Genomic DNA, 23486 nt, shown 5'->3' on the forward strand with positions numbered 1-23486 from the left:
TGCTGCGTGTAAGTGAGGGCGCAGGTAGAGAGATCGTAATCGTCGTAACTCATCAAATTCGGTGTTTCTCGCTCTCTGTCAATGGAAAGCAGTGTCAGTGTTCATTTCTTCTCGCCTGCGAATTGGTGCTTGAGCTCACCAAGTCGAGAATACAGCATGTAGAGTGCCATTCTGTTGCACTCTTCGGTACCGGTGATTGTCACGAGGCGCTCGTTGCTGTTGTCCTGCGGTTCGTTGATCTTTATGACGCTCCCGCTAATCTGGCGTATCTCATTGATCTTCTGACCACCTTTGCCGATGATAGCTCCTACCATATCATTAGGAATGTAGATCTGCTGTGTCAAGGTGCACCCGCCATGGCGCCGGGCATGGGCTGGGCCTGAGGGCCTCCGTGTGGTTGCGGGACAGGGTGACCACCAGCCTGGTGAGGCGGCATGTGAGGTCCTGCACCATAGGCGGTAGCAGGCTGAGGTGCATAGTGCATGGGGGCATTTGCCGCAGGCTGAGGCACAGGGCCGCCATGGTGAGGAGGGTAGTGCTGGGCATAGGGATTAGGCGGCATGTGATGAGCACGAGGATCTGGCCGACGGCCGTAGTTTTCACGGTTGCCGAAGTTCCCAGCAGCGGGCTGGGGAGAATATGGCACGACCTGCATACCGCCGGGAACTACACCAGCAGGGCCGCCACTTCGCGTGGCGTACGCAGAAGCTGCAGGGCCTCCGAAGCGTTCGTTCAGTTGTTCCAGGAGAGTACTGCCGACATAGTAAGTAGCGATATGAACCGCATCCGCAACACCCATCACGACGAGAGAGCGCTCCGTGGATAAAGGCAAGCACGAATCAGACGCATTGAGCCTAGCTCCAGATGCATCTTGGATCTCTCGGATGCGGGAACCGCCCTTGCCAATGATGGATCCAATGAGGACGTGGGGGATCAGGAGGCGCAGAGGATATGTCTTGGACTGCGCACTTGATGGCTCGTTCAGGGGCTCATTGTTTAACGTCCGGATAATCAAACCGAATGCCTGCAGCGTGTCAATATCTGGGTCATGCTATTCGGAAAAAGACGATGAGCAGGAACTTACCTTGGCCGCAGCATCTACTACACCGCTGACGGTGAGAATGCGTTCTATGGCGCCTTTCTGATAATCACTGACAGTGCACTTGGCACCAGACTGCTTGCGAATATTGCTGACATTCTCGCCGCCCTTACCAATGACCGTGGCAGCCTCGGGACTAGAGATAACGGCGCGGATGTGGATCCATGCGGTCTCGTCGTGTGTGTTACTGCTTGTGGCAGTGGGAACCGAGGCAGTAGGAGCAGCAGTAGGCTGGGAGTCCGGCTTCGTCTCGTTGATGTCAGGGACGATGGTATCGCCTTGCTCATCTTTCGACTGGGACTTTTCTTCGCCGTTCGTTGTCTCCGGCTTGGCCTCGGTACCGTTTGCTTCGGCAGGTGGTGGGACGCCGTTGCTCTCGGGGAGGGGGAGTATCTCCTCGTCCTCGTCATGGCCGTTCCTTATAACTTTGTCAAGGGCCGGGCGCTTGGCATCCGGTTGGTCGTTGGCTCTCGATGGCGAAGAGGCATCTTCAAGAGGCCGTTTGGCCGGGTTTGTGGTCTGAGTTGGTGAGGCAGACATTGTGACCTAGACACAGCAGTATCACAAAATGGTGATTGGATGAATCACTGAGTCGTAAAAATAGTTGATTGAATTATTTTGACGTTTCTTATCTACACCTAGAAGGTTTCCGAAGGAAAGCGTGTAGGTGCTGATGTAATGTTCGGGGACGAATAGACGGGGACAGATCGAAGCTTGTGAGATGGCAGCTGCGGTGCTGGATGCTGGATGAGAGGTCGGATGGGATGTGATAATGTCGATGGAGTGGTGATGAGCTGGATTAAGAACTCAAGATCGCTGGAAGTGATCGTGATGGGACACTCGGCGTACGGAGAGAGAAACACCTCTGCAGTGTTGTGCTTCGCGGACTTCGGCAAGCCGAGGGCGGAGAGGTGCAAGTGCAGGAGCGGCGGTAGATTGCTTTGCAAAGCAGAGAGGTACTGATTGTGATGAAGTGATGAAGAAGAAGTGGTGGTGGTGATGATGATGAAGATGCCGTGAGTGAGGAAGAGAGAATGGACGACAGCGAGGTTCAGATTAGAAGATAGGGTGTGCCTTCCGTCGCTCAAGAAAAAGAAGCTGCAGGACTCTCAAGACGCATGTAGTCGCCAAACCTTTTGGTCTGCTCAAACGGAAGATGGCAGCGACACTGATTCCTTTTTTTTTCTTCTGTCTCTTTGTATTCCTCTTTTCCTTCCCACCTTTGCCGGGCAAAATCCAACAGGTAAAGCTGGATGGAATGGAGGGTTACGTATGCCGAATTTTGGAGTCAAGGCTTCAGGAAGCTTGCTAGACAACTTGCGACACACCGCAACGAGGGATTCTTCAATCGGCAGTTGGGTTGCGGCCGTTTGATGCTGCTGATACGGATGCTGACGGGAGAAATGAAAAGTCTGAAGCTGCGATCGAATTATGATGTTTGAGAGCTGCAGAGCGCAGTGCAGATTCCTTTCGCCTTTCTAATGAGAAGTTGTGGGGAAAAGTTGGTTCTGACAAAAGCTTAAAAAGTAGGTGCTTCTGGGCGGGTGCTGTGGGAAAACCAGACCTGAGTTTGCATCAAACGCCTCCAACCTGAACAACTTGAGCTATGATGATGGGGGAGTGCTATGTACAACTATCAGGTACCTCCCACGGCTAGTCGTCTGTACTTGGCACGGGGCAAATGAGGAGGGACCAGAGCAGATGATCAAGCATGGAACAACAGAACAAATTCCAAGGGATTTTGGTTGATTAGACTGGCAAACGCCAAGGGTGCGTACAAGTTGACACAACTGCAGGACGATCATTCGATGGGAGGCCACGCCATGGTCACACAAACACACATACGTCTTGCCTCATCAAAGATTGATTCTGGAAGCCATGATCTGCGCGTTGCCTGAAGCCAGGACCAGGCTTGGCATCAGATTCGTGGCTGCATGGGGAAGCAAGCAAGCAATAGAGAGGCCCTAGCGCACATTAATCCCGTCTATCTCTTGCCTGCTTGCCTATCCGTAATTTCTAATAACTCTTGTTCAATCTCAACGGAGGTGTTGGAGATTCATCATCTTGTGCTACGAAATGGACGAGATGAAAATGTTGTTTGGGCCAGATGCGGGCAGATAATAGCTGCAATCTGATCGTAGGTACGGATACAATCTCGGTCTGTTTGGTTTCACGAGCTTCACCACGTTGTCCAATGTGTTTGGTCGTGTTTCAATCCACAAACGCGGTCCACTGAATTACTCGGGGCGCATAGGTACTGTACATCTTACCAGGGAGCTGCTTACGTCGCATCGGGGTATGGTAGCTGGTAAATAGCTGGCTGCTGGCTGCTATGGATTTTATATAGTCAATCAGCATCAAAATTGAGCCTCATTCTGATTTGTTGGTTAATAACAGTCCCTTGAGCACGGCTGCCCCCTTGCCACTTTTCTCTCTTCCTCCATCGGCAATTGCCATCACAAAGAACTTGGAATTCCGACCAGAAGTTGGTCTCGGTTGCCGTTTAGAAGTACCTTTTTGCACTATTCGGACGGTCTGTGGGAGAAGCCGAGACACTGTTCGTCTAGGGGCCGTCGCTGTGTTCCCACACTATCCCGGACGTCGAGTGTAACCACCAAGCCAGACTTACGCGGCTCGGGACTTCAGGGCTACGCCCCTAGGCTCAGCGAAGCTGCATTACTGCCCTTCCAGATCTGACACGGACGGGGGACTTGGAGGTGGAAACATTCAGGGTGTGGCCGGCGTCTCGATCTAGACCGACCACGTTGTTATGGATGACAACGACCTTCGCGATGATGTCGGCGCCCTTCATGCCGGCCATGTCGAAGACACGCTGGCAGAGCTCCAGCAGCTCGTGAGGGAGCATGAAGTGGCTCTACAAAGGGTATTGTTTTTGTGGCACCCTCCATTGGCGAGCATATTACTCATGTCATTCTAGGCGCGAATGTCATCCGCCCGCCACCAACGCGACGGGTATGGATCCGAAGCATCACTTGGTGTCATGAAATCAGCTTATGAAGAGTTATCGGCGACGACACCTTTTTTTCCCTTTCCAGACTCTGTTCTGCCGGCACTGGTCGCTTTGCGGAAAACTTCTCAGACCGCGGTGGAGACCAAAGCATTTCTAGCTTCTCATCAAGAGTCGGCGCTGGTCATGAAAAAGAAGCTCGAGGCAGAGAGGTCGAAGTTAAGGGACCAGGAAGCACTCGCAAGAAGCCTACGGAGCCGTATCCATTCTCTGCGTAATGGTATTGACAACCGCATGGAGATTGACGCAGATGACATTGCCCGTGAACGCATCAGCGAATTAGAACAGAAGAAGAAGCGCTACGATAAGGAGACGTCCATGTTTCTCAAGTCCCTCCGGGGCTTCATTGACAACCACCTTGCTTCGATGTTAGCCGCAGAAGACCTCGGCGGCCCCGTGGTAGGCGATATGATGGACCTTGATGATGGCGACCTTGCGGCAGGCTTCAGTGCACACGGGAAATTGAAGAAAGCGAAACAGAACCCGGATCAAGACAAACGGCAACGTCGCATTGACGAGATCTGGGGTGGACGTAACGAGCCAGAGGCCCAGGCCAAGGGCGAATCTGCCGCTGCAGCCTCCGACTTGCGCGATCTGACCGAAGAACTACTCAACCAACTCATGGAGTCGGATGGGGACAGCTCAGCTGCCTACATCCAACTCGAGAAGGAGTCGGCAGCAGCTAGGTTCTTAGTTCGATCGAAGGTTGCCCAATTCCATCCACGCGACTCTACGAAGCTGCGTTTGGTGGATTTCGGCAGAGACTTGGACGAATAACGCGGGTACAAGGATTGATAAATGGTATCTGCAGTACATTCGCTCTGAGTGTCGTTTCAGGTTTTACAATGCTCTATTAGCAAAAGAACCCCAGTCAGCACGACTGCGGTGCCATATCTTAGGTACTTATATATAACAGACTGTGGCACTGGTATTGAAGAACCTTTTATACGAAAATGATCAACGTAACTTCGTTCCTTTCAGCCTATCCTTGCCATCGGATAGTTGCGCAACATTTCGCCTTGATGAGCCAGTAATATTGTGTCATGTATGCTTTCGGGATATATTAGTGAAGCGAGTCGGGTAGAGACATACTACTCATGTGTTAGGGAGGATCTATGTGCCTCTCAGCCCGGCTCTATCCCTACACCTGTGTTGGTCCTGGCAAGGCATATATACCGACTTACCATTCGTGGTCAGTGTAGGCGCGTCGACTTTTGTCCCACTGATATGTTCATCTACCTGCATGTGGTTACGGGGTAAACTAGGCGATAGATGCTTTGACTTGGAAAGACTTGTGTCGTTTCCTGGAATATCATGTAGCATGTGTGTGGCGTGACGATGTACCTGGCAGTATGATGCAATTTACCTACCTCCTACGTCTTAACATTGAATGATCTTTTCCCAATGCTCCAGTATACATGCAAGTACACGTACCTGCCTTTGATACCGCGGGTGAATTTTATCAGACCAAATGCCACCTGAGGAAATGGACTGTCTGATGCGCTCCTTCGCGAGTGGTCCATTGATTGGATCAATTGATTTGATCCTTTTGTTACCTGTGAACACGACCCCTTCTCACTTGGGGTACAATCGTCACCCAAAGCTCACGTTTGACACCAGGCCACCAGAATTAGGCATTTGCACGCTTTGTTGGATCATTGTTCACCACATCCGATTGTACTGGCCTGGAAAATCGATGTTATCATATGATTCACTGCATTGATCTAGGGATACTGCCTACCTCCTAAGGTAGGTAAGCACTTCACATCTTTACCTCCAGAACAACACACTGAACAAACATACATGTACCCATGACTTCGCCGTTCTTTCCCGACCACCGTATCTTCAACTCACCCTACCGACCGCCGTGCACACCAATTTCTGCTACAAGCCACTGACTTCAAGCAGTTTTTTTGTTGACGTTTTTGTGCATAAAGCACAAGAAGGGTTTCGCAGAAAGTGCCCAGTCATGGGCAATCTCATCGACTTGTAAGTAATATCAAATGTTCAACCTAGACTTGGGCACTACTGCCAGATCCTGACTTTGGAATACCAGTGAGCGATCCCCTCGCAGAGACGTTTCTGGTTTTAGCAGCGGAACTCTTCACGTTGCTGAGTGGTCAATTCTTGATGAGCCATGCCCATATGATGTAGCTGGTCTCGCTATCGGTTCTAGTCCTAGTTATGTCGAGAATGTTCATCCCACCGAGAATGGTACTACGGCTGGAGTTGACTCGGCTACTGAACGCCCTCAGGATACTGATGATTCTATCATCCGAATCCAGCCTCCCTCTCCAGGGCCGTCGGCTGATGTAGGCTTGGGAGTGCCTGAGCCGTTGCTACTCCAGACAGGTCCTGCTCAGCGTCCAGCATCTGGCCGGCGCCCCCGTCGTCGGCCTGTTGGGGACATTTGGGGCACTTGGACTCAAAGACAGTGGGCCCTTGGCAGAACAGATCGTCGGCAGCACCAAGGAGATTCGGAACTGTCCGAGATAACGGAAGTAAGTAGCCCATACAGGTTCTGAGTTGCGTTGCCACCGTCCTGACCGAAGCGTACATCTCAGTCGAGGTATCTCATAAGCCACAACCCTGAGATCTCTAAAGGCGTCCTTGAAGGGGTTGCCAAGGAGCTGAGCCAGACGAACATTGAAGTTAAAATCTCCGAAAACAACCATGTACAGTTTCTCCAGCTTAAGGCCCCCTCGCCGGAGATCAATGCCCAACGTTTGTCGATGGCGAGAACGGTGACAGACGATCTCATCTCCGACAATACGGTAACGAACCGGGCCACGTTCGTGGAACCCTCTGGATGCCCTCTAGCTGGGTTTGAGGTATTGCTGGATCCAAAAACCCAGGAATCCAAGGGGTTGGGAGTTCGACCCATGATTCGACGCTGTGGTGATAGCACGGATGCACAGCCGAACGACCGCATTGACGAAGATCCTCTGTACTTCGGCAACTTCTGCCAGCAGCTCTCGGCGATTCTGAAGCGAGAAGGTCGTCTGAACTCAGGCTATAACCTAAAGGTTGTCTTTGGCCGGTACATTGTTACCACCTATCCCAAGCAAAAAGACAAGTATGACCTGGAGGGCTTCCGAAGGTTGATGGGCCAGTCCCGATGCCAAGGCAAATTGGTATCACAGTAAGTCCCCCATTGAACCACCAGATGACACTCGTTTCGTTGATCTGGACTCGACTGATGTAGCTAGGCTCGGGGTACCCAACGAGGCCACACGAATCCTGAATGGTTTGAAGCGAGAAGATAGTGTTTTCGAGCCACCTGGAGTCAACACCAGGTCGCTTGATGATATCAAGCCCACATTCACTTTCGAAGTGTACTCGACCCAGCACAGGTTCACAGCCCACTTGTTTCGTGAAGGTGACGAGACTGTCTTTAGCATGAAGAAGATCCAGTGCTTCCCCCTCCAGGATGAAGATAGCGCCGCGTTTTGCTACAATACACTGTGCTTGGGCAGGTACGTGGGCACTTATCGGTGTACTGGATGAGCAATGCCAGCTAACTTGGAATTTGCCCAGGAACTTCGATTGGAAAATTCAACTAATGAAGGAGAAGCAAGAGTCAGACGAGTCGTACCAATCTCTGAAAGCGTACCTTGCAACTGCACGGATCACGCTTCCATCAACCCCTTCGGACCCGGATCTTGACTTGACCATCTTTCCTCATGTGAACTTGCGCCTCGAAGGCAACGCGCAAGGCATGGCGTTGATAAACGACATCCAGAAGACAGCCATTCGCAGCGTTTACAGCTTCAGATATGGCCTTACGAACTACATCCTGGACTTCGTAATCCGGCGAGGGTGGGAGAGTGTTCGGGACATGACGCTCCGTCATCAGCCATCTTCCACGACCTACTCCATCACTCTCAAAGGCGAGCACTGGGGAGATTACGAAGGGAACAGAGCAACGGATTTCAGTCGGGCTGGACGTGGCTGGGGAGCCGAGCTTGAAGATTTGCTACCGAATAATCCGGGCCATGATGCAACCACTGGCAACAAAAGAGTCGAGGCCCTTGTGCATGTGATCAAGGACATTCACAAGATCTTGGTGGAGGCCTCAGTATATCATTGATACCCTCCCGCTGAAGCTTGCGATTTGTATGCCACATGTCTTTAGATACATCACGCATACTTCTTGTTCGATGAAGATAGCCCCTTCACTGCACATCGTATGCCTCGATGGGATATACCTCTCCACATCACATCTTTTCAGTGGTGGGAGGAAATGTACTGGGCACTGTCGCAACTGGCCTGATTCTAGTCCGTTGTGACTACTATGGCACAACACAACAACACCCCATCCAGATCTGTCGGATTGAGGATTGTATGATACGATGTGGTTCAGTGCTTAGACCGGATCTAAGCATGCAGTAGGCGATAAGATCTCTACGTTAGGTAACGCTACGCCTGTGGCGCCTGCTGCTGTGGTGCGGCGGCCATCTTCTGTCTCAATACTAGATGGAGGAAAAAGCGACGAGTTAGTTTGTTCTTTATGATAGTTGAGTTAATACAAGAAAGCCAAGATTGGCATGCGTCTTACCCTCTTCGATGACCCGCACATTATTGGTCTTGCCCTGGATGATGGAGTCGAGATCCTTGACGTTGGCGCCGATCTCATTCGTCTTGTCCTCGTAGAATTTCGCCGCTGACTTGACGTCCTTCTCGACGTAGAAACCGGTGCCCACATCCACGATGACATGCGATGCGCTCGAGAGCGACCCCTTCACGTACAGAGAGTTGGTAAGGGGTACCAGAACCTGCTTGCCCTCTGCCCTCCCACATCTATCCATCAGCCAAAATATTCACCATCGTTTGTCCCCAACAGTGAACTCCCTGCTTGTACACTAGACTCCCCACCCCCTTTTCTCCTCCCTGGTGCAGCTAGCTTGCTGGCCACAGAAAAGAGAAAAGGCCACGGAGCGCGGCGGAGGGAGGTCGTGAGAGAGAGAATCGGATCGGTTATAGAGGCGTACCTTGGAGGGCGGAGGACTTCCCGTCTTGTTGCTGAACACACCGAAGACACTCGCGGAATTTGGACTGGGCGGCGTGGAGCTGCGTGAAGGACGAGGTGAGATGCTCGAGTTCTTCGTCGAGTTGCTTCTTGACCTGGCTAAGCTGCTGCACGCTCAGAGTGTCCAAGTTGACTGTCGGCCGTCGCCAAAATTAGCTCCCCTGCCATCTGTAGCCCACATGGGTTCGCGGTGCGGCGAGCGAGCGAGCGGCACGAACCTGTTTCGCCTCCTCCACCGGCTTGGCCCGACATCTTGTTGGCTATGCTGTGTCCGGGCTTCTTGTCGTTCCTTGCGTGTACGGTGCTGAAATCAAAGTAGTAGGGGAATATGTGCGGGTGCTTTGTCAACGTATGAAAGACAGGAGGATACGAAGTTATCGCAACACAACAACCAGGAGCCTGTGAGTATACAAATTTTGGAGATTATTTGACGGTGTTTCGATTGCTACTCCGGTTTATTACTTGAAGTGGGGCGGGGCACAGGGAGAGAGCTTTATCCATGTCGACTCCAAATCGTAGCTCCCAAGCTGTCGAGGCCTGACCTACTTTATGTAGGTCGCTCTCTTGTTTCACTACTACATATATGTATGGTTGGATCAGTTTTTTTTTTTTTAACACCGTGAAAACCGTCCCGAGCTGGAAGTTTCCGTATACGTATGGCATTGGTCAAAAGAAGGCATTGTTCATTAGTGACCTATGCTATCATTGTGATTAAGGACCTCATAATACATGTTTTGACAGGCGAGGATTTTCATTGCTATCAAGACGCAGAGAGCCTCTTTAGGCCAGACCATCATGTTCTCCGTGCTCTCGCTGGATGATATCGTCTCTCTCTAGGGAATGCGTGCCGTCATTGAGCACGATGGCCTCGCGGTGGCGCCTCCGCCGTCGCTGCTCCTCGGCGCTCTGCTCCAGGACCCGGGGCACGAACTCGGTCTGGAAGTTCTCCTGCTGTATCTCACCGTTCTCGTCCTCGTTGGACATACTAATCTCCAGGATGACCTTGATACGGTTCCCCGAGGCGCGGTCCTGCGGGCGCAGGCGACCGGCCGAGTCACGGCCAATCAGCTTCGCGTTGCGTAGGGCCCGCCGGCCGATCCGGGCCAGCTTGAGGCGGTGGCAGATGTCGGCGATCCGGTTCTTCCGGAACTTCATGTAGTTGGCGAAGTTGCTCTTGCGCTCCTCTTCCATCTCGCCCCAGTTCTGTCGCACGAGCCACTTTTCGATGAACTTGGCCTTGACCAGCTTGTCCACCCCGTGCTTGTGCAATAGGTCGTGCAGCAGAAGGATACATCGGCGCTCACCGATGTCGCGCAGATAGTATTCGTCGTAGAGAGGGTCGTCCAGCTTGTCCTGGCTGCGGCCGGGGAGGTCGAGGCCCAGCTCGAGACACCGGACCAGTGCAGAGTAGGCCTTCGGGGTGTCCAAGATGCTGAGCGGGTCAAGCAATACGTCCTTCTCCTCTACGGCGAAGGTAATGGCCCGGAGGGACTTCATGCGCTCCTCGTAGTCTTCTCTCGTGATTCCCCAGAGCAGCTGATCCACGATGGAGGGATCGTTGACCGCACGGCCGGCCGCGATCTTAACGGCGGTGTCTCGGATAGAAAAATTGTAATGCGTGATCAGCGAGTTGAGTGTGTCGATCTTGAGCGCGTCCTCGGTCTCCTGTGTGATGTATTGTGTCTTCGGCTGTTGCGGTTTGATTTCGGTTTCGTCGCGGTAGTACTCGAGGATCAGGTGCATCATGCCGACGACGCTGACAGCAGCGACGCCCAGCCCGGCGAAGACCAGGCGCTCATCGCGAACGAACGAGAAGAAGCTCATCTTGCAATCTTCTCATATTGTCAAGAGAAGAAAAGGTAAAGCTCCAGCGCCATCAAGTTCCTAAACACCGATAAGTGCAAGAGGATGCGACAGCAATTTGATGATTGCTCACATCAAAGCCCAGCTTTTTGCGATACAAGGATGCTAGGGAGTCCGATTCAAACCACTGCACTACTGCTCAATTGACATGGATTGATAGGCGAGCTGCCTAGGGGAGTCCACTAATTCGGAACGCATTCCAACACCCTATGGCGTCACTACAGCGTTGGACAGCGCTGGAACAAAAGAATTAACAGCTATCACGTGCTGTCGCGATTCGACAAGACGCCTACGGCGCGATACACACTCTCTAACGCGCTGGTTGCTCGACCAGCGCAGCAGTAATAATTCGAAATCGAATCTTAAACCCGACAACGAAGTCCGAGACACAATTGACCCCATAGCCTTCCGAAACCGACATATCTGATTAAATATCTGATTGAAACCGAATTGCAACAACTTATCGCCCTTTACTGCCCGCCATTATCAGAATATGTCACGCCAAAAACCTGGCTCCCGCTTAGGGGGCGTCGCAAGGGATGACTCGGACGACGAGCTGGGAGTCGACGATCACCCGTGGGAATGGGTTTACGAATCAGCGGGCGAGACGCAGTCGAGCTCGGACAGGGCCGAGTCGGCGCGGAAACGGAAGCGAGACGACCTCTCCGGCAAAATAGTCGGGGCACGCATGGGAACCTTCGAGTGTGGCATCGGCGACTGTGTTTGCTGAAAGCCGAAGGGTCCTCGAACGAAGCATGGGTCGGCATTATCAGCGAATTCGTGGAAGAAGACGAAGACGGCGACAAGGCGGCCACATTCCTGTGGTTCTCGACCGAGAAGGAAATCCGGAATCGGGAGAAGAAGCGGACGGATTCCCTGTGGAACGAGCTCTACATCACCCCTTGGTCGGACGTGAACCCTCTCGCCTCTATTAAATGGAAAGGCGATCATCATGTCACAGCAAAAGTTCACAGAGAAATACCCCAGTGGTAAAATACCACGCAGTTCTTCGGGGTACAACAAGACGTTCATCTGTCGCAGAGGGTGCAACACGAGGACCACAAGCTATACGGAGGAGTTTACCTGGGAAGGCATGTATCAAGGGGAAGACGACTTGCCCAAGCTACTCGAGTTCGTCGAGTCGAAAACCAAAGCAACTAGGAGGCGGCCGAAGGTCGTGGAGGAACCCGCATACGTCGCAGAGCATGACACTCACGACGATGACGAAAAATGGACAGACGACAAGCCCCGGAGTCTGACAGCTACGCCGAAGAAAAGGCAAAAGACGACGAAGGCAGTGACTCCGTCGAATCGTAAACTCGTCATAAAGAAGGCCTTGGAGTTTACGCCCCTAGGCACTCGCATTCTATCTCCCGCTCATCATCAGTCGTCCCCCTTCCAGCTCGCACGAGCACAGCTTCATGTCGCATCCGTGCCCACCAGTCTGCCATGCCGAGAGTACGAGTTCTCTCATGTGTATTCCCACCTCGAAGCAGCTATTACCGACGGATCTGGTGCCTGCATCTACATCTCCGGTACCCCTGGCACGGGGAAAACCGCCACGGTGCGCGAGGTTGTGGCCAAGTTGGACGAGTCTGTGCGGTCCGACGAGTTGGACGACTTCATCTTCGTCGAGATCAACGGCATGAAGATCACGGACCCGCACCAGTCCTACTCGCTCCTCTGGGAGGCGCTGCGCGGCCAGCGCGTGAGCCCGAGCCAGGCCCTGGACCTGCTGGAGCGCGAGTTCAACAACCCGAGCCCGCGCCGTGTCCCCTGCGTCGTGCTTATGGACGAGCTCGACCAGCTCGTGACCAAGAACCAGAGCGTCATGTACAACTTCTTCAACTGGCCCGGGCTGCGGCACTCGCGCCTCATCGTGCTCGCCGTCGCCAATACCATGGACCTGCCCGAGCGCACGCTCAGCAACAAGATCAGCAGTCGCCTGGGCCTGACGCGCATCACGTTTCCGGGCTACAACCACGAGCAGCTCATGAAGATCATCCAGTCGCGCCTCGAGGGCGTCCCGGGCAACATCGTCGAGCCCGACGCCGTCCAGTTCGCCAGCCGCAAGGTCGCCGCCGTGAGCGGCGACGCCCGCCGCGCCCTCGACATCTGCCGGCGCGCCGTCGAGCTTGCCGAGACCGAGGCCAAGAGCCTTTCGGGTGCGGACGCCGGAGGGGACCCGGGCACGCCCAGCAAGCGGGCCAGGGAGAGGGAGAAGAACGGCGAGCCCGAGAAGAACAACAAGAAGATGCCCAACGCCAAGGCCGGCAGGGTCACCATCGCGACCGTCAAGCGCGCCATCAACGAAGCGACCACGAGTCCCATGCAGCAGTACCTCCGCGCCCTGCCGTACGCCTCCAAGCTGGTGCTCGCCGCACTGCTCGTCCGCAACCAGCGCACCGGCCTGCCGGATACTACGTTTGGTGATGTGCAGGAAGAGGTCAAGAAGTCGTTCGCGCTGGACTCGACGAGTCGGCGCGTGCGCCTGCTCACCACGGGACGGCAGGACGACGGGTTACAGGCGGACGGCATGTCAGCCGCAGCAGCACGGCGCAAGCAGGACCTCAAGGGCAGGATGCGGCCGGCGGGAATCAGCGCCGCTACGATAGATCTTACAGGGGCCGGCGTCGTAATCCTAGAGGGGCAGCTACCGGAACGGCCTAGCAAGATACGTCTGGCTGTGGGCGATGAGGAGATCAAACTAGCATTCCGTGACGACCCCGAAATCAGAGCGTTGGGGATAGTGTTTTAGTCCTGCGTAGAAAATTTATATGAATGCTAATAATGAACCACCCAATCGCTGTATAAACTCTGGCATTTTAACAATTGACCATGCGTGGCCTTTTTCGTGGCATCTCTCCCCCTTTATGATTGATTGCCATATCCCATAGCATCCTCATATATCTATTTATACAACGCCGGGCATGTAGTAGTGCCCTGTTCCATATCTAAAACTTCCTCTGGCCTAAAGTTGGCTTCCACTCCAAGGGGTGAGTCTCTTCCGTAGCCTTCTCGTCCTGTTTCCAGATCTTAATGGTCTTGTCTGCCTCGCCTACGATGAGGCGCATGCCCGTAGCATCGAAGGTCGAGCTCATGATGCCGGCCTCGGCGTCGAGGGAACCCGGCTGGGCGATAGAGTCGAGCGACTGGAAGCGGTGGCCCGACTTCCAGTCCCAGAAGCTCATGGAGCCGTTGTCGCCGCCCGAGAAGAGCACGTCCTCGTTGCAGGCCAGGCTGTTGATGATGGAGTTGTGGCCCTCGAAGTTCTGCATGAAGGCGCCCTCGGGGCACTTCCACTGCTTGATGGAGCCCGTGCTGCCCGTCGCGAAGGTGAACTCGGACGGGTGCAGGGCCAGGGCGCGGACGCCCTTCTTGTGGTGTGTGAGGACGCCCATGGTCTTGCCGGCCGCCAGGTCCCACAGCCGCACCGTCGAGTCGAGCGATCCGGTGATGACCTGCGGGTCGGCCGCCTGGCACTTCAAGTCCGCCACTGTGCCCTTGTGGCCTCCAAGCACGTGGATGTTACTCCTGGTCCGCATATCCCAAACTCGAGCAACGCCGTCTCTTCCTCCAGTGACCAGAACGTCCAGGGTAGGGTGTAGCGCAAGTGTGTATACACCACTCAAATGTCCGTGATAATGTCGGATGACCTTGTTTGTTTCTAGATCCCAACACTTGACCATCTTGTCCTCACCGCACGAGAAGAGATAGGGGTGCCGCGGCGACACAGCCAGGCCACGGACCGTCGAGATGTGACCGGTGAGGGTCAGCCTGAGATTGCCCGTAGCCAGGTCCCAGATCTTGATGGTACGGTCGCCCGCACCACTGGCGAACCACTCATTGCCCGGTTCGACGGCCAAGCTCCTCACCCAGCCCAGGTGTCCTGATATGACTCTCATCAGCTTCCACGGCGGGTGCCAGTCGGGCTTGACCATATGCGCAGCCTGGGCTCGAGCGACGCTCAGGGATGTGGATGGGTTGTTGTCTCCCCTCGCCGTTTGCGTGAATGGCGTCTTAGTCCTCTGCACGAGCGCGGTCGAATTTGTTGCCGAGCTCGGCCCGCCACCCACGGCCTTCTTCTCCTCGATCCCCTCGATCAGCTTCATCGTCTTCTGGTCCTCGCCAGCAGCGGCGCCCTCGGCCGGGGCCGGGCCCTTGCCTTTCTTCTTGTTACGCGCCGCGGTCAGGGCGTTGGCCTGCTTCTGGGCCAGGGCGGGCGGCAGCTCGCGCACGTGTGCATACTCGGCGTTCAGACGGACGGACAGGGCCGTCTTCTCGAGCTCGGTGTCGGTGCTCAGCTTTTGGCGCTTCCGCGAGGAACCGCCCTCGGCATCTGCGAACAGCGCTTTGGATTGTCGCGCGTTGTTGTGCACCAGCGCCTTGAGGTCGGGCTGTGCTGCAACCGCCATGGTGGCTGGGTGGGTTCGCCCGTGTCGTCGCGGCGCGTCACTGTATCGAATTTGGCGGCCGAGTTTATTGGGAGTACAGCGATTTGAAATGGCAAATGGGCTGAAGGCGAAGGTGAAGATGCAGGTGTAGGTCGGGACCGCCGAAAGGTATTAATGTGGAAGGTAGGTTGGGCTGGTTGCTGAAGAATTAAGAGAATCTTCTTTCCCTGTTGGCATCGGCTACAGGGTCGATGTACATAAAACTTCATGAACTGATTGATTGATCCAGTTCGGCGCAAGGTCCTGTCCCCACATAACTCTACTTACTCCCCCACATCCACCAAACCACCGTTACTTGCATAGGTGGCCAAGAGGACCGTCACAGATGAACCACTCGAGTCTAATAGAAACAGATTCAAGATCACGAACCTGTACGTATGAATAGAAGCAAGCGTCTGGCTCTGCATACCGAGTTATCTTGACTGTACGTTTGGTAAGTGAAGGATGTTGGCGTGGCCCACAGCTGCCTGCAGCTGACTTGACTAACAAACGAAAGAGCGAAGACGACAACCTACTTACAGCATAGTAGACCATCATTGGACTTATCCGAATAAAAGAACACTTTTTAGTGTCTGATTATATCTAACAACTGAGTGTGACATCCTCATCAGCCATCATGGATAACGACTCGAAATACGCACTGCATGCTGCGGCCCGTGAGGGAAAGTGTACGTTGCCACCTCCCTTGGCACTCACTCTGCTATCTCACATGCCGAAATCGTCACTGATACGCTTTCGTAGTGAGGGTTGTGGAGGCCTTATTGAATGTACGTATGCATAACAAGCAAAACGAGTAGACCCTTCTGAACCGAGTGCTGAAACGCATCGTCAACCAAAAAAAGGCAGACCCGAAGCAGGCACGGAAAAAGGATGACGATGGTCGTTTACCGATCCACTGGGCCGCTTCCTCCAACCAGCTCGAGATCGTGCTGCTCCTGTCACAGCAGAAGGACTTCGACCCGGATGTAGAGGTAAGACACTCCAGTTCTCCTCTTTGGGGAGGACCTTGATTAATAGAACCATCTCGTCAGGATGATGTTGGCTGGACTCCCCTCATGATTGCGGTCAGCGTCAAGGACAACGAGAAGCTGGTCGAGCTTCTCCTATCGAGAGGCGCCGATGTCAACCAGACTAGTGAGTGTCGCCAATCCCTGTTGCCGTGATAGCGCCTAAGTTGACGTGATATACACAGACCACAATGGCCAGGTAGGCATTTCTTTTTCCGCACCTGACTGCAAATGGAACATAAAGTAAACATGCTTGCTTACACAACATCGTGCCGCCGCAGACGGCACTGCACTTCGTGGCATCGAAAAGCAACCTCGAAGTAGCCCGCCTGCTCCTTGACAGCAAACCCCCAGCCTCGGCCGGGTCCGGGATAAGCGCGGCCAGTACGCCCTGCACCGGGCCGCCGCCGTCGGCTCCGTACCCATGGTGAACCTGCTCCTGAAGAACAAGAGCCCCCTGAACGCCACCGACAGCGCGGGCTACACGGCCTTGCACCACGCCGTCGCCGAGGGACACGGTACGTGACAGGCAGTCAGACGACGTTGGCTTCAGATACCTCACCTACTGAGGATGCGGATGTTGTTGTTGTTGCTGATAACGTCTTACGATATATAGGGGCCACTGCTGTAGCACTGCTGAAGGCCGGAGCCGACACCGACAAGCGCGATACGGACGGCTTTCTAGCTCTTGATCTTGCCCCAGATAAGGAAGTAAGTCTTGATCGTCGTTTTTACCTACACCAAAAACATAGCACGAAACTGACGCCCTTGGTAAATCTAGGTGCGTAAGTACATCGAGCGCGAGGCGGAAAATGAAGGCATTGAGTTATAGATGGTATCTAGCAAGGGGTAAATGGCTTATATACCGCCCCAGTGACAACACCATAAGAGCGCAACCTAGCTGGGAGATGCAGGATGTGGTAGGATGGATGGACTCAGGTATCAAGGCTGGTTATAGTAAACAAAAGCACCTCTCCTGCTACTATTTAATCGTACGCTCCACTAAATCCCTATACATGCCCTTGACGTCCTCGACGTCCGCCCGTAGCTCCTCGACCAGCTCGCTCTTCTCACCAAGCATCTCTAGCGTGGTTTGGTATCTCTCGTTGATCTCGGTCACCTCCTTCTCCAGATCCTCCACCTTTTTGGTCGCCGCCTTGCCAGATTCGACCTCCTTAATGAGTGCTACGATCTCGGTCCGCGCCTCGTCTCGCTGGGCCGATATGCGCGCCAGCTCCTCCTTGGCCGCCACCCTCTCGCTCTCTAGGCGTCGCACTGCAGCACTCATTCTCTCCACGAGCTGCACAGACGGGCCGGCGCCTGCGGTAGAGACGGAGACCACGTCCTGCATCATATTATGCGGGGAACCCGGCGTCTCCAGGTTGTCAAATGAATCCTCGCGCTCGAGACCGGGATGCGGGGTCCCTGTAGGTGACCTTATGAGCTCCTCGCCAAGTAGCGGCGGTGGAGTCCCGGTGAGCCGAGGGGGGCCCGATAATATCGAGGGCCGTGAGGGAGGCTGATGCGAGGGCCGCCGAGCCGACAGCGGGCGCTCAATCGAGAGGGGGTCCCCATTTGCTCGATGGTGCGGAGGGCTTGCGAAATTTAGTAGATAAGCTTTGCAGGCCGAGGTAATCGGTACTGAAGGTTCTCTGTGTCGCTGATAGTAAAGGCGATGCCGGCCGACTGTTGTTGTTTCTTAGGGCAACTTCATCCAACCAGGGTCGGCGATCAGCCCCTGGCCTGTCCGCCGCCTCCTCCTTCCAGGACGATTTTTGCTTTTCAAAGTCGGCTTTCGCTTCGGCCAATGCAGCCTCGGCTTCCTCTGCTCGTTTGCGGAGCGACTCTAGTTGGGATTGGTGATCAGACAAGTCTTTTTGCACACTAGGGAGTTTCGTCTTGGCTTCTTCTAATTCTTCCTCCTGGCGTTTGGCGCGTGAGGCCTATAGACAAGTTAGTTGCTGCGTAATTGAACTGTACGAGTATGCGATGATGTAAACTTACTGCTTCGCGAGCCTTCCTCCTCATCTCCGACTCACGTTTCAACGCCTCGTCTCTTTCCCTTTCTAGACTGGCAGCTCGCGCTACTAATGATGCTTCCATGCCCTGCCAGTTCTCACTTGCTATCGAGTATTGCGTTTGCAATGTCTCGATTTGGCGAAGTAGCTTAGCCTGTGCGTCACCGACGGCCCCTGAAGAGGCTTCCTCAGCTGTGGCGCGAAGAGCCTCAAGTTTGCTCTCGAGCACCTGCACCTCTCCTCTCAGCTCGACCTCAACAGCACGCGCACGCTCAAATGCCCTCTCGGACTTTTCCTTCAGCTCTGCAGCTTGCGTCTTTGCTCTAACCGCAAGGAGGTTCTTCTCTACTTCTAGAGTCGCCACTGTCTCCTCTAGCTCTTTAATCTTTGACTGACCTGCTTCTCGGATTTGGTCATTGACCTTTGCTGCCATGCTCTTGGCGCGTTCTGATTCTTCTTGAACCTGAGACTTGAGTTCTGCTCTCGTCGCATCCTTGGAGGCTATGGTGGACTTCAGCTTGTCCATGTCCTTTTTCAGCTGACCGATTGTCTTTTGCGACTCGTCGTTGGTCTTCTTCACGCCGTCAGCCGCCTGAAGGGCTTCGCGGAGGCCACTGAGCTCCTTTTCTGCCTTTGAACGCCATATCTTCTGCTCGTTGGATTCGTTCTCGTCCGCAGCTACCTGGACACGGAGCTTTTTGATGACAGCGCGGAGTTTTTGTTCGTTACCCGCAAGCTTCTGGCCTTCTTCCAGCAAGCCTGCGATCTGCTGATCTTTCTCCGCCAGTTTTTTCTCCAGGCTGCCGCCTGGCGCAGATGACGCATCTTTTCGCGCCGACTCGGCTGCTTGACGGGCCAGGTACTGTAATTTGGCTTGCAGGGCGTCCACTTGTTCGACTTGGCTATGGAGCTCCTCTTGGTGCTGTGCTTGGGTCTCCTCCAACCTGTTTTCTAGCTCACGTATTCGCTTCTCATAGAGATCTAGAGACGATACCATCTTCTCGCTTGCTGCAACGCTAATAGAAACCGTATCGTTTCTCTTATGGGATGTAAAAGTAGCTGGTGTTCCGCCGCCCTCGAAGCGGTCTTCTTGGACCGACGGCCGCGGAGAATCTTGCGGGGTTGTCGCGACATTGGATACCTGTGTTGTTGGTTGCGACCTGCCTTCCCCCTTTCCATTTTCGGTCTCATCCTGGGCCGTACTGGAGTCTTCCTTCGATAAGCTGGACCGCGGCGCTTGTGAAGCAGCATCGGCACCGGCAAGATCGACACTCGCACGAGGGCTTTGTTTCGCGGAAGAAGCTTCGATGCTCGTTCGTTGTGGCCGAACAGGCGAGGCCTCCGAACGAGGGCTTCCAGCAGTCGAAGCAGCGTTCTTGGCGGCAACTGCTCTGGCCAGCCTCTCTTGTAATCTATCATTGGCCGACTTGGCCGTTGTTGTGGTGGTCTTGTTTGTCGAAGCAGCGGACGCAGGGCGCGAGGGCGGTTGCGACGATGGCTTTCCGTCCCCTTCTTCCTCGGCCAGGATATTATCGAGTCGCGATTCGACGTTGGCAACGGCCTGTTGAAGGAAGGAGCCCCATTTGGAAGATTTGGCCGGAGCAGACATTGTCGACGATTTTATGTCGGGACCAGGCCGGGTGGCTCTATGGTACTGGTAAAGTGCCGTAGTTTGTGCGTCGTATTAGTAGGCGTCATGCACAGGGATCTTTCGCGAACAAGGTCGATTGCAATAGCGACGCATCGTTTATAGGAGCCGGAGCAGAGATGGGACTCGAAGTTGGCTGGGTTCAGTTGGCCCAGTGTGTGCGAGGCCGAGTTGTGTCACGGTGATCTGAAAATGTCTTGCTGGCCTCAAAGTTCTGACAAGCAGGTGCAAGTGGTCTTACGTTGCGGCCGGGTGCGATTGCGTGTCCCAAGAACCTGTACGGTACCGAAAACACGTTGCGCACTCCCCCTCCCGTCTAATTCCCTGGTAAAAAACAGACAATTGACTGCCCAATTCCAGCCGGAATGAACAGAGTGCACTTCTTGTAGATCGAGTAACGGACTTGATGTTGAGGTATGTCAATACCTTCCATGCCTGACTGACGTTGACGTGCCTTTTCCCACCTGGATGGATCGAAATCCAACGTTCGGTACGTACCTTCTCCGTAGGGTACCTGGGTCTGCGAGCTGAAGACAGCCTGACAGGCTCACAGTACTGCCTGCTAGTCTACATACCTAGGCTGACTGCATGTGAGAATCCTACTAACCCTACCTGTGACCAACGCGATTATATGGATCTGTATTAAACTTGCAGTGTTTATTACTGCCATGACTGATCAATTTACTTACAGAAATATTGAATGTTTATCAGCATACATCACTGATGACCTGCTGTATAGGTACATGTAGTATGTATTGACATAACATTAGTACGCGGGCAGCGGGGTGCGAGTCGTTGGAGGCTCCCACTTCCACTCCCACTGCCTTCCGCAGTTTCCGCTCCATGCTGCGGATGTCAGCCGAGTAGACACTAACTAATAGGTCTTTCGTGCTGCAAAGGGTTGGCCGTCGACAAATCGATGCTTCTATTTTTATGGGGTTTGAGCTGCTTGCAATTGTACATCAGATAAGGTATTAGGTAGCACAAAACCTACATAACGCCCGATTTGTCGCTACATCGGTCTATCGTGTCGGTGGTGCAATGACGCAAAATCATCCATTTCCACTAAGGCTGAGTTCCTGGTCGAGAAGGGTAGGCTAAGGCGACCTACCCGTTTAGGTGGTTGGTTACATCGAAAAGTAAAGTAATCCAACAGCGGCATGCAGCTTGGGTTCCATTTGAAGAAGAATGAAAAACCGAAAGTAAGCCATAACGTGGTTTACCACTGAGTCGGCCATATCACTAAGTCGGCCACTCTTTCCACATCTCACTACTTCTATATAAATTAATTCAACCCTAACGCTCTAAGTTAATTAAAATTACTCTCTATCCGATTCGCTACTCAATTCTATATCCTTTTCACATGTTCGCGCATTATGACCTGTTTCGCCGCAGATACCACAGCGCCTTCCACCGGTCGCCCTCCGCTTCGACGGACCCCCCGTTCCGCATTCATTAGTCACTGGACGCTTCCCTTTTGCCTTCTCGTCCTGTAGCTCTTGAGATTCCTGTATAGTAAGGGCTCCTCCAAGCTGGACGCGCGATTTTTGAGCTCTCCGGCGCTTAGAAAGTGCCAAATTGGCCTCCTGTAAGGTGCGTATTCGATCCTCCATAAGGGTCATCTTATGCACTACTGCATGCATACTTTTCGTTATTTGGTCTATAGCATCTAAAATTGGCGTCGGGGAGCTTTTTTGATGGGCAGAGACCCTACTTTTGATAAAAGTAGAGTGTCTAGTCGTCTGTTGAGGGTTGGACGGCGTCTGGGGGTTGTAGGTACTGGCCGTCCCCGGACGCGACGGGCTAGGTGTAGGCGTCCGAAGACGCACATCCAGCTTGCTAATTATCTCGTCCGGGCAGTGAGGTACTAAACCAGATGCGCTGAATCTAGATTTAATGTTGTTTTCCCTAAAAAACAGTAAAATGCGCGGCCTTGAAAGCGATAAAGAACTCTAGCTTCGTAATGTGGTTTATCGACGCCTTGATGAATAGCTCGATTTCTTTCGAATAGGCACGCTTTAACGGCGAATAAAGTGCCACATCTAGAGGCTGGAGTAGGTGGGAGGAGTGGGGAGGCATACTAAGCGTAATAATGCCGTTGTTCTTGCAGTATTCCTCGAATTCGGCCGAAATATGGCTTTCGTGACCGTCTAGGATCAAGAGGCGATAGGGGCCCTTCGTCCGCGCTTTAGTATGCTTATCGAAGTGCCGAATCCAGTCTAAGCCCGTCTCGTTGTCGGTCCAGCCGTTGGAAGTCGGTTTGATCACCCAATCGCCCGGTAGGTCGCATTCGCGAGACCAGTTTGCGAGGTGATATTGGCCTTGAACGATCAAGAACGGCGGAATGCACCAGCCTTGCGAATTGATACATTCAATGGTCGTTGACCATTCCCGATTACTAGGCTGGACCGACTTCGCCTTCCCACGACGATCGGCGCGTGTTACGACGAGTGTTGACCCGATCATGCCCATCATGAAGCCGGTCTCGTTAAAATTCCACATGTCTTCGTCCAGGATGCCGTATTTGGTCTTGATATTCGCGACCAGCGCGAACCAGCCGGAAATAACACCTGTATCTTCGCAAAGAGCCCTCTGGTAATCGTATCGACGGTTCATTCGGGTCTTGAGGTCCGGGTTGCGGTCGATAAAGCGTCTGACCCAGTGCTTGCCGACGCGGTCGCCGCCGCGCGATTCTGAGGAGATTGGCCATATCTCCCACAACACTAATATTGAGAGGCATCCCTCGGGTATCTAGATCAATTATATGATTGCGAAGCACCTCCTCTTTAACTGGATCTAATTTATATTATAGATGTCGGATTTCGCGTCGAGGTTCGGTACCGCGGAGTCGGTCGCCTAGAGTAGCTCGGGGGACGTCGTACACTTTCGCAGCAGCTCTTTGGCTAATTCGATTCAGACCTTCTCGCGTCGCTTGAATTGCTAAAACGATACGATCTTCTCTTGATTGAATCGGCATTGTGGTTATAGAGATATTACGTGTTAAAGTTTAATTACGTAGGTCGGAAGAAAGAGTGGCCGACTTAGTGACATGGCCGACTCAGTGGTAAACCACGTTATAGTAATCAAGGGAATAATCGTACAAAAGACAGCTATACTTACTTGCATTTCTAAGCTGGATACCACCAACTACCTACAATCAATCAATGGGTCTTCTTACATCAGAGCCATGGGTTTGGCAGAATTCCTTTCCTGGAACCAGGACTATGTAGAGACTGGAGTCTACTTCCTGGCCGTACGCAGGCCCTCCATCAATCAATCCAGTTTTCCAACCGGGTCCCGCAACGACTGTCGAATTACTCGCCTCATATATACTACATGT

The 23486-nt window shown here is 53.4% G+C and overlaps 9 protein-coding genes across 9 annotated transcripts; 4 read left to right on the top strand and 5 right to left on the bottom strand.

Annotated features, from left to right (window-relative positions):
- Positions 1-101: 101 nt before the first annotated feature.
- On the bottom strand, positions 102-1639 carry PG994_010815 (uncharacterized protein; the record flags this gene model as incomplete). Its single annotated transcript, XM_066862224.1, has 3 exons — positions 102-307; positions 352-1024; positions 1085-1639. The coding sequence occupies 3 exons, from the start codon at positions 1637-1639 to the stop codon at positions 102-104; spliced, it is 1434 nt and encodes a 477-aa protein (XP_066711334.1).
- Positions 1640-3869: 2230 nt separating this feature from the next.
- PG994_010816 (uncharacterized protein) lies at positions 3870-4904 on the top strand (the record flags this gene model as incomplete). The annotated part of the gene is made up of 2 exons (XM_066862225.1): positions 3870-3983; positions 4038-4904. The coding sequence occupies 2 exons, from the start codon at positions 3870-3872 to the stop codon at positions 4902-4904; spliced, it is 981 nt and encodes a 326-aa protein (XP_066711335.1).
- A 1192-nt stretch (positions 4905-6096) lies between these two features.
- Positions 6097-8400, top strand: PG994_010817 (uncharacterized protein; the record flags this gene model as incomplete). Its single annotated transcript, XM_066862226.1, has 6 exons — positions 6097-6116; positions 6184-6628; positions 6809-7269; positions 7337-7603; positions 7665-8205; positions 8263-8400. The coding sequence occupies 6 exons, from the start codon at positions 6097-6099 to the stop codon at positions 8398-8400; spliced, it is 1872 nt and encodes a 623-aa protein (XP_066711336.1).
- A 146-nt stretch (positions 8401-8546) lies between these two features.
- Positions 8547-9408, bottom strand: PG994_010818 (prolyl-tRNA synthetase; the record flags this gene model as incomplete). Its single annotated transcript, XM_066862227.1, has 4 exons — positions 8547-8599; positions 8686-8913; positions 9119-9289; positions 9375-9408. The coding sequence occupies 4 exons, from the start codon at positions 9406-9408 to the stop codon at positions 8547-8549; spliced, it is 486 nt and encodes a 161-aa protein (XP_066711337.1).
- Positions 9409-9936: 528 nt separating this feature from the next.
- PG994_010819 (uncharacterized protein) lies at positions 9937-10980 on the bottom strand (the record flags this gene model as incomplete). Its single annotated transcript, XM_066862228.1, has 1 exon — positions 9937-10980. The coding sequence occupies one exon, from the start codon at positions 10978-10980 to the stop codon at positions 9937-9939; it is 1044 nt and encodes a 347-aa protein (XP_066711338.1).
- A 532-nt stretch (positions 10981-11512) lies between these two features.
- Positions 11513-13777, top strand: PG994_010820 (uncharacterized protein; the record flags this gene model as incomplete). The annotated part of the gene is given in 3 exon segments (XM_066862229.1): positions 11513-11738; positions 11753-11931; positions 11981-13777. The coding sequence occupies 3 exon segments, from the start codon at positions 11513-11515 to the stop codon at positions 13775-13777; spliced, it is 2202 nt and encodes a 733-aa protein (XP_066711339.1).
- Positions 13778-13973: 196 nt separating this feature from the next.
- Positions 13974-15434, bottom strand: PG994_010821 (WD40-repeat-containing domain protein; the record flags this gene model as incomplete). Its single annotated transcript, XM_066862230.1, has 1 exon — positions 13974-15434. The coding sequence occupies one exon, from the start codon at positions 15432-15434 to the stop codon at positions 13974-13976; it is 1461 nt and encodes a 486-aa protein (XP_066711340.1).
- A 655-nt stretch (positions 15435-16089) lies between these two features.
- PG994_010822 (uncharacterized protein) lies at positions 16090-17312 on the top strand (the record flags this gene model as incomplete). The annotated part of the gene is made up of 7 exons (XM_066862231.1): positions 16090-16141; positions 16215-16240; positions 16316-16444; positions 16505-16632; positions 16835-16998; positions 17097-17191; positions 17262-17312. 7 exons carry the CDS (start codon positions 16090-16092, stop codon positions 17310-17312), a joined length of 645 nt encoding a protein of 214 aa, XP_066711341.1.
- A 150-nt stretch (positions 17313-17462) lies between these two features.
- On the bottom strand, positions 17463-20107 carry PG994_010823 (M protein repeat protein; the record flags this gene model as incomplete). The annotated part of the gene is given in 4 exon segments (XM_066862232.1): positions 17463-18166; positions 18200-18240; positions 18251-18423; positions 18485-20107. 4 exon segments carry the CDS (start codon positions 20105-20107, stop codon positions 17463-17465), a joined length of 2541 nt encoding a protein of 846 aa, XP_066711342.1.
- Positions 20108-23486: the final 3379 nt, after the last annotated feature.

This window comes from Apiospora phragmitis (genome assembly GCF_038363925.1).
Source record: "Apiospora phragmitis strain CBS 135458 chromosome Unknown utg000010l:1.0-9815664.0:1.0-9183399.0, whole genome shotgun sequence".
In the NCBI taxonomy this organism is placed as follows: domain Eukaryota; kingdom Fungi; phylum Ascomycota; class Sordariomycetes; order Amphisphaeriales; family Apiosporaceae; genus Apiospora; species Apiospora phragmitis.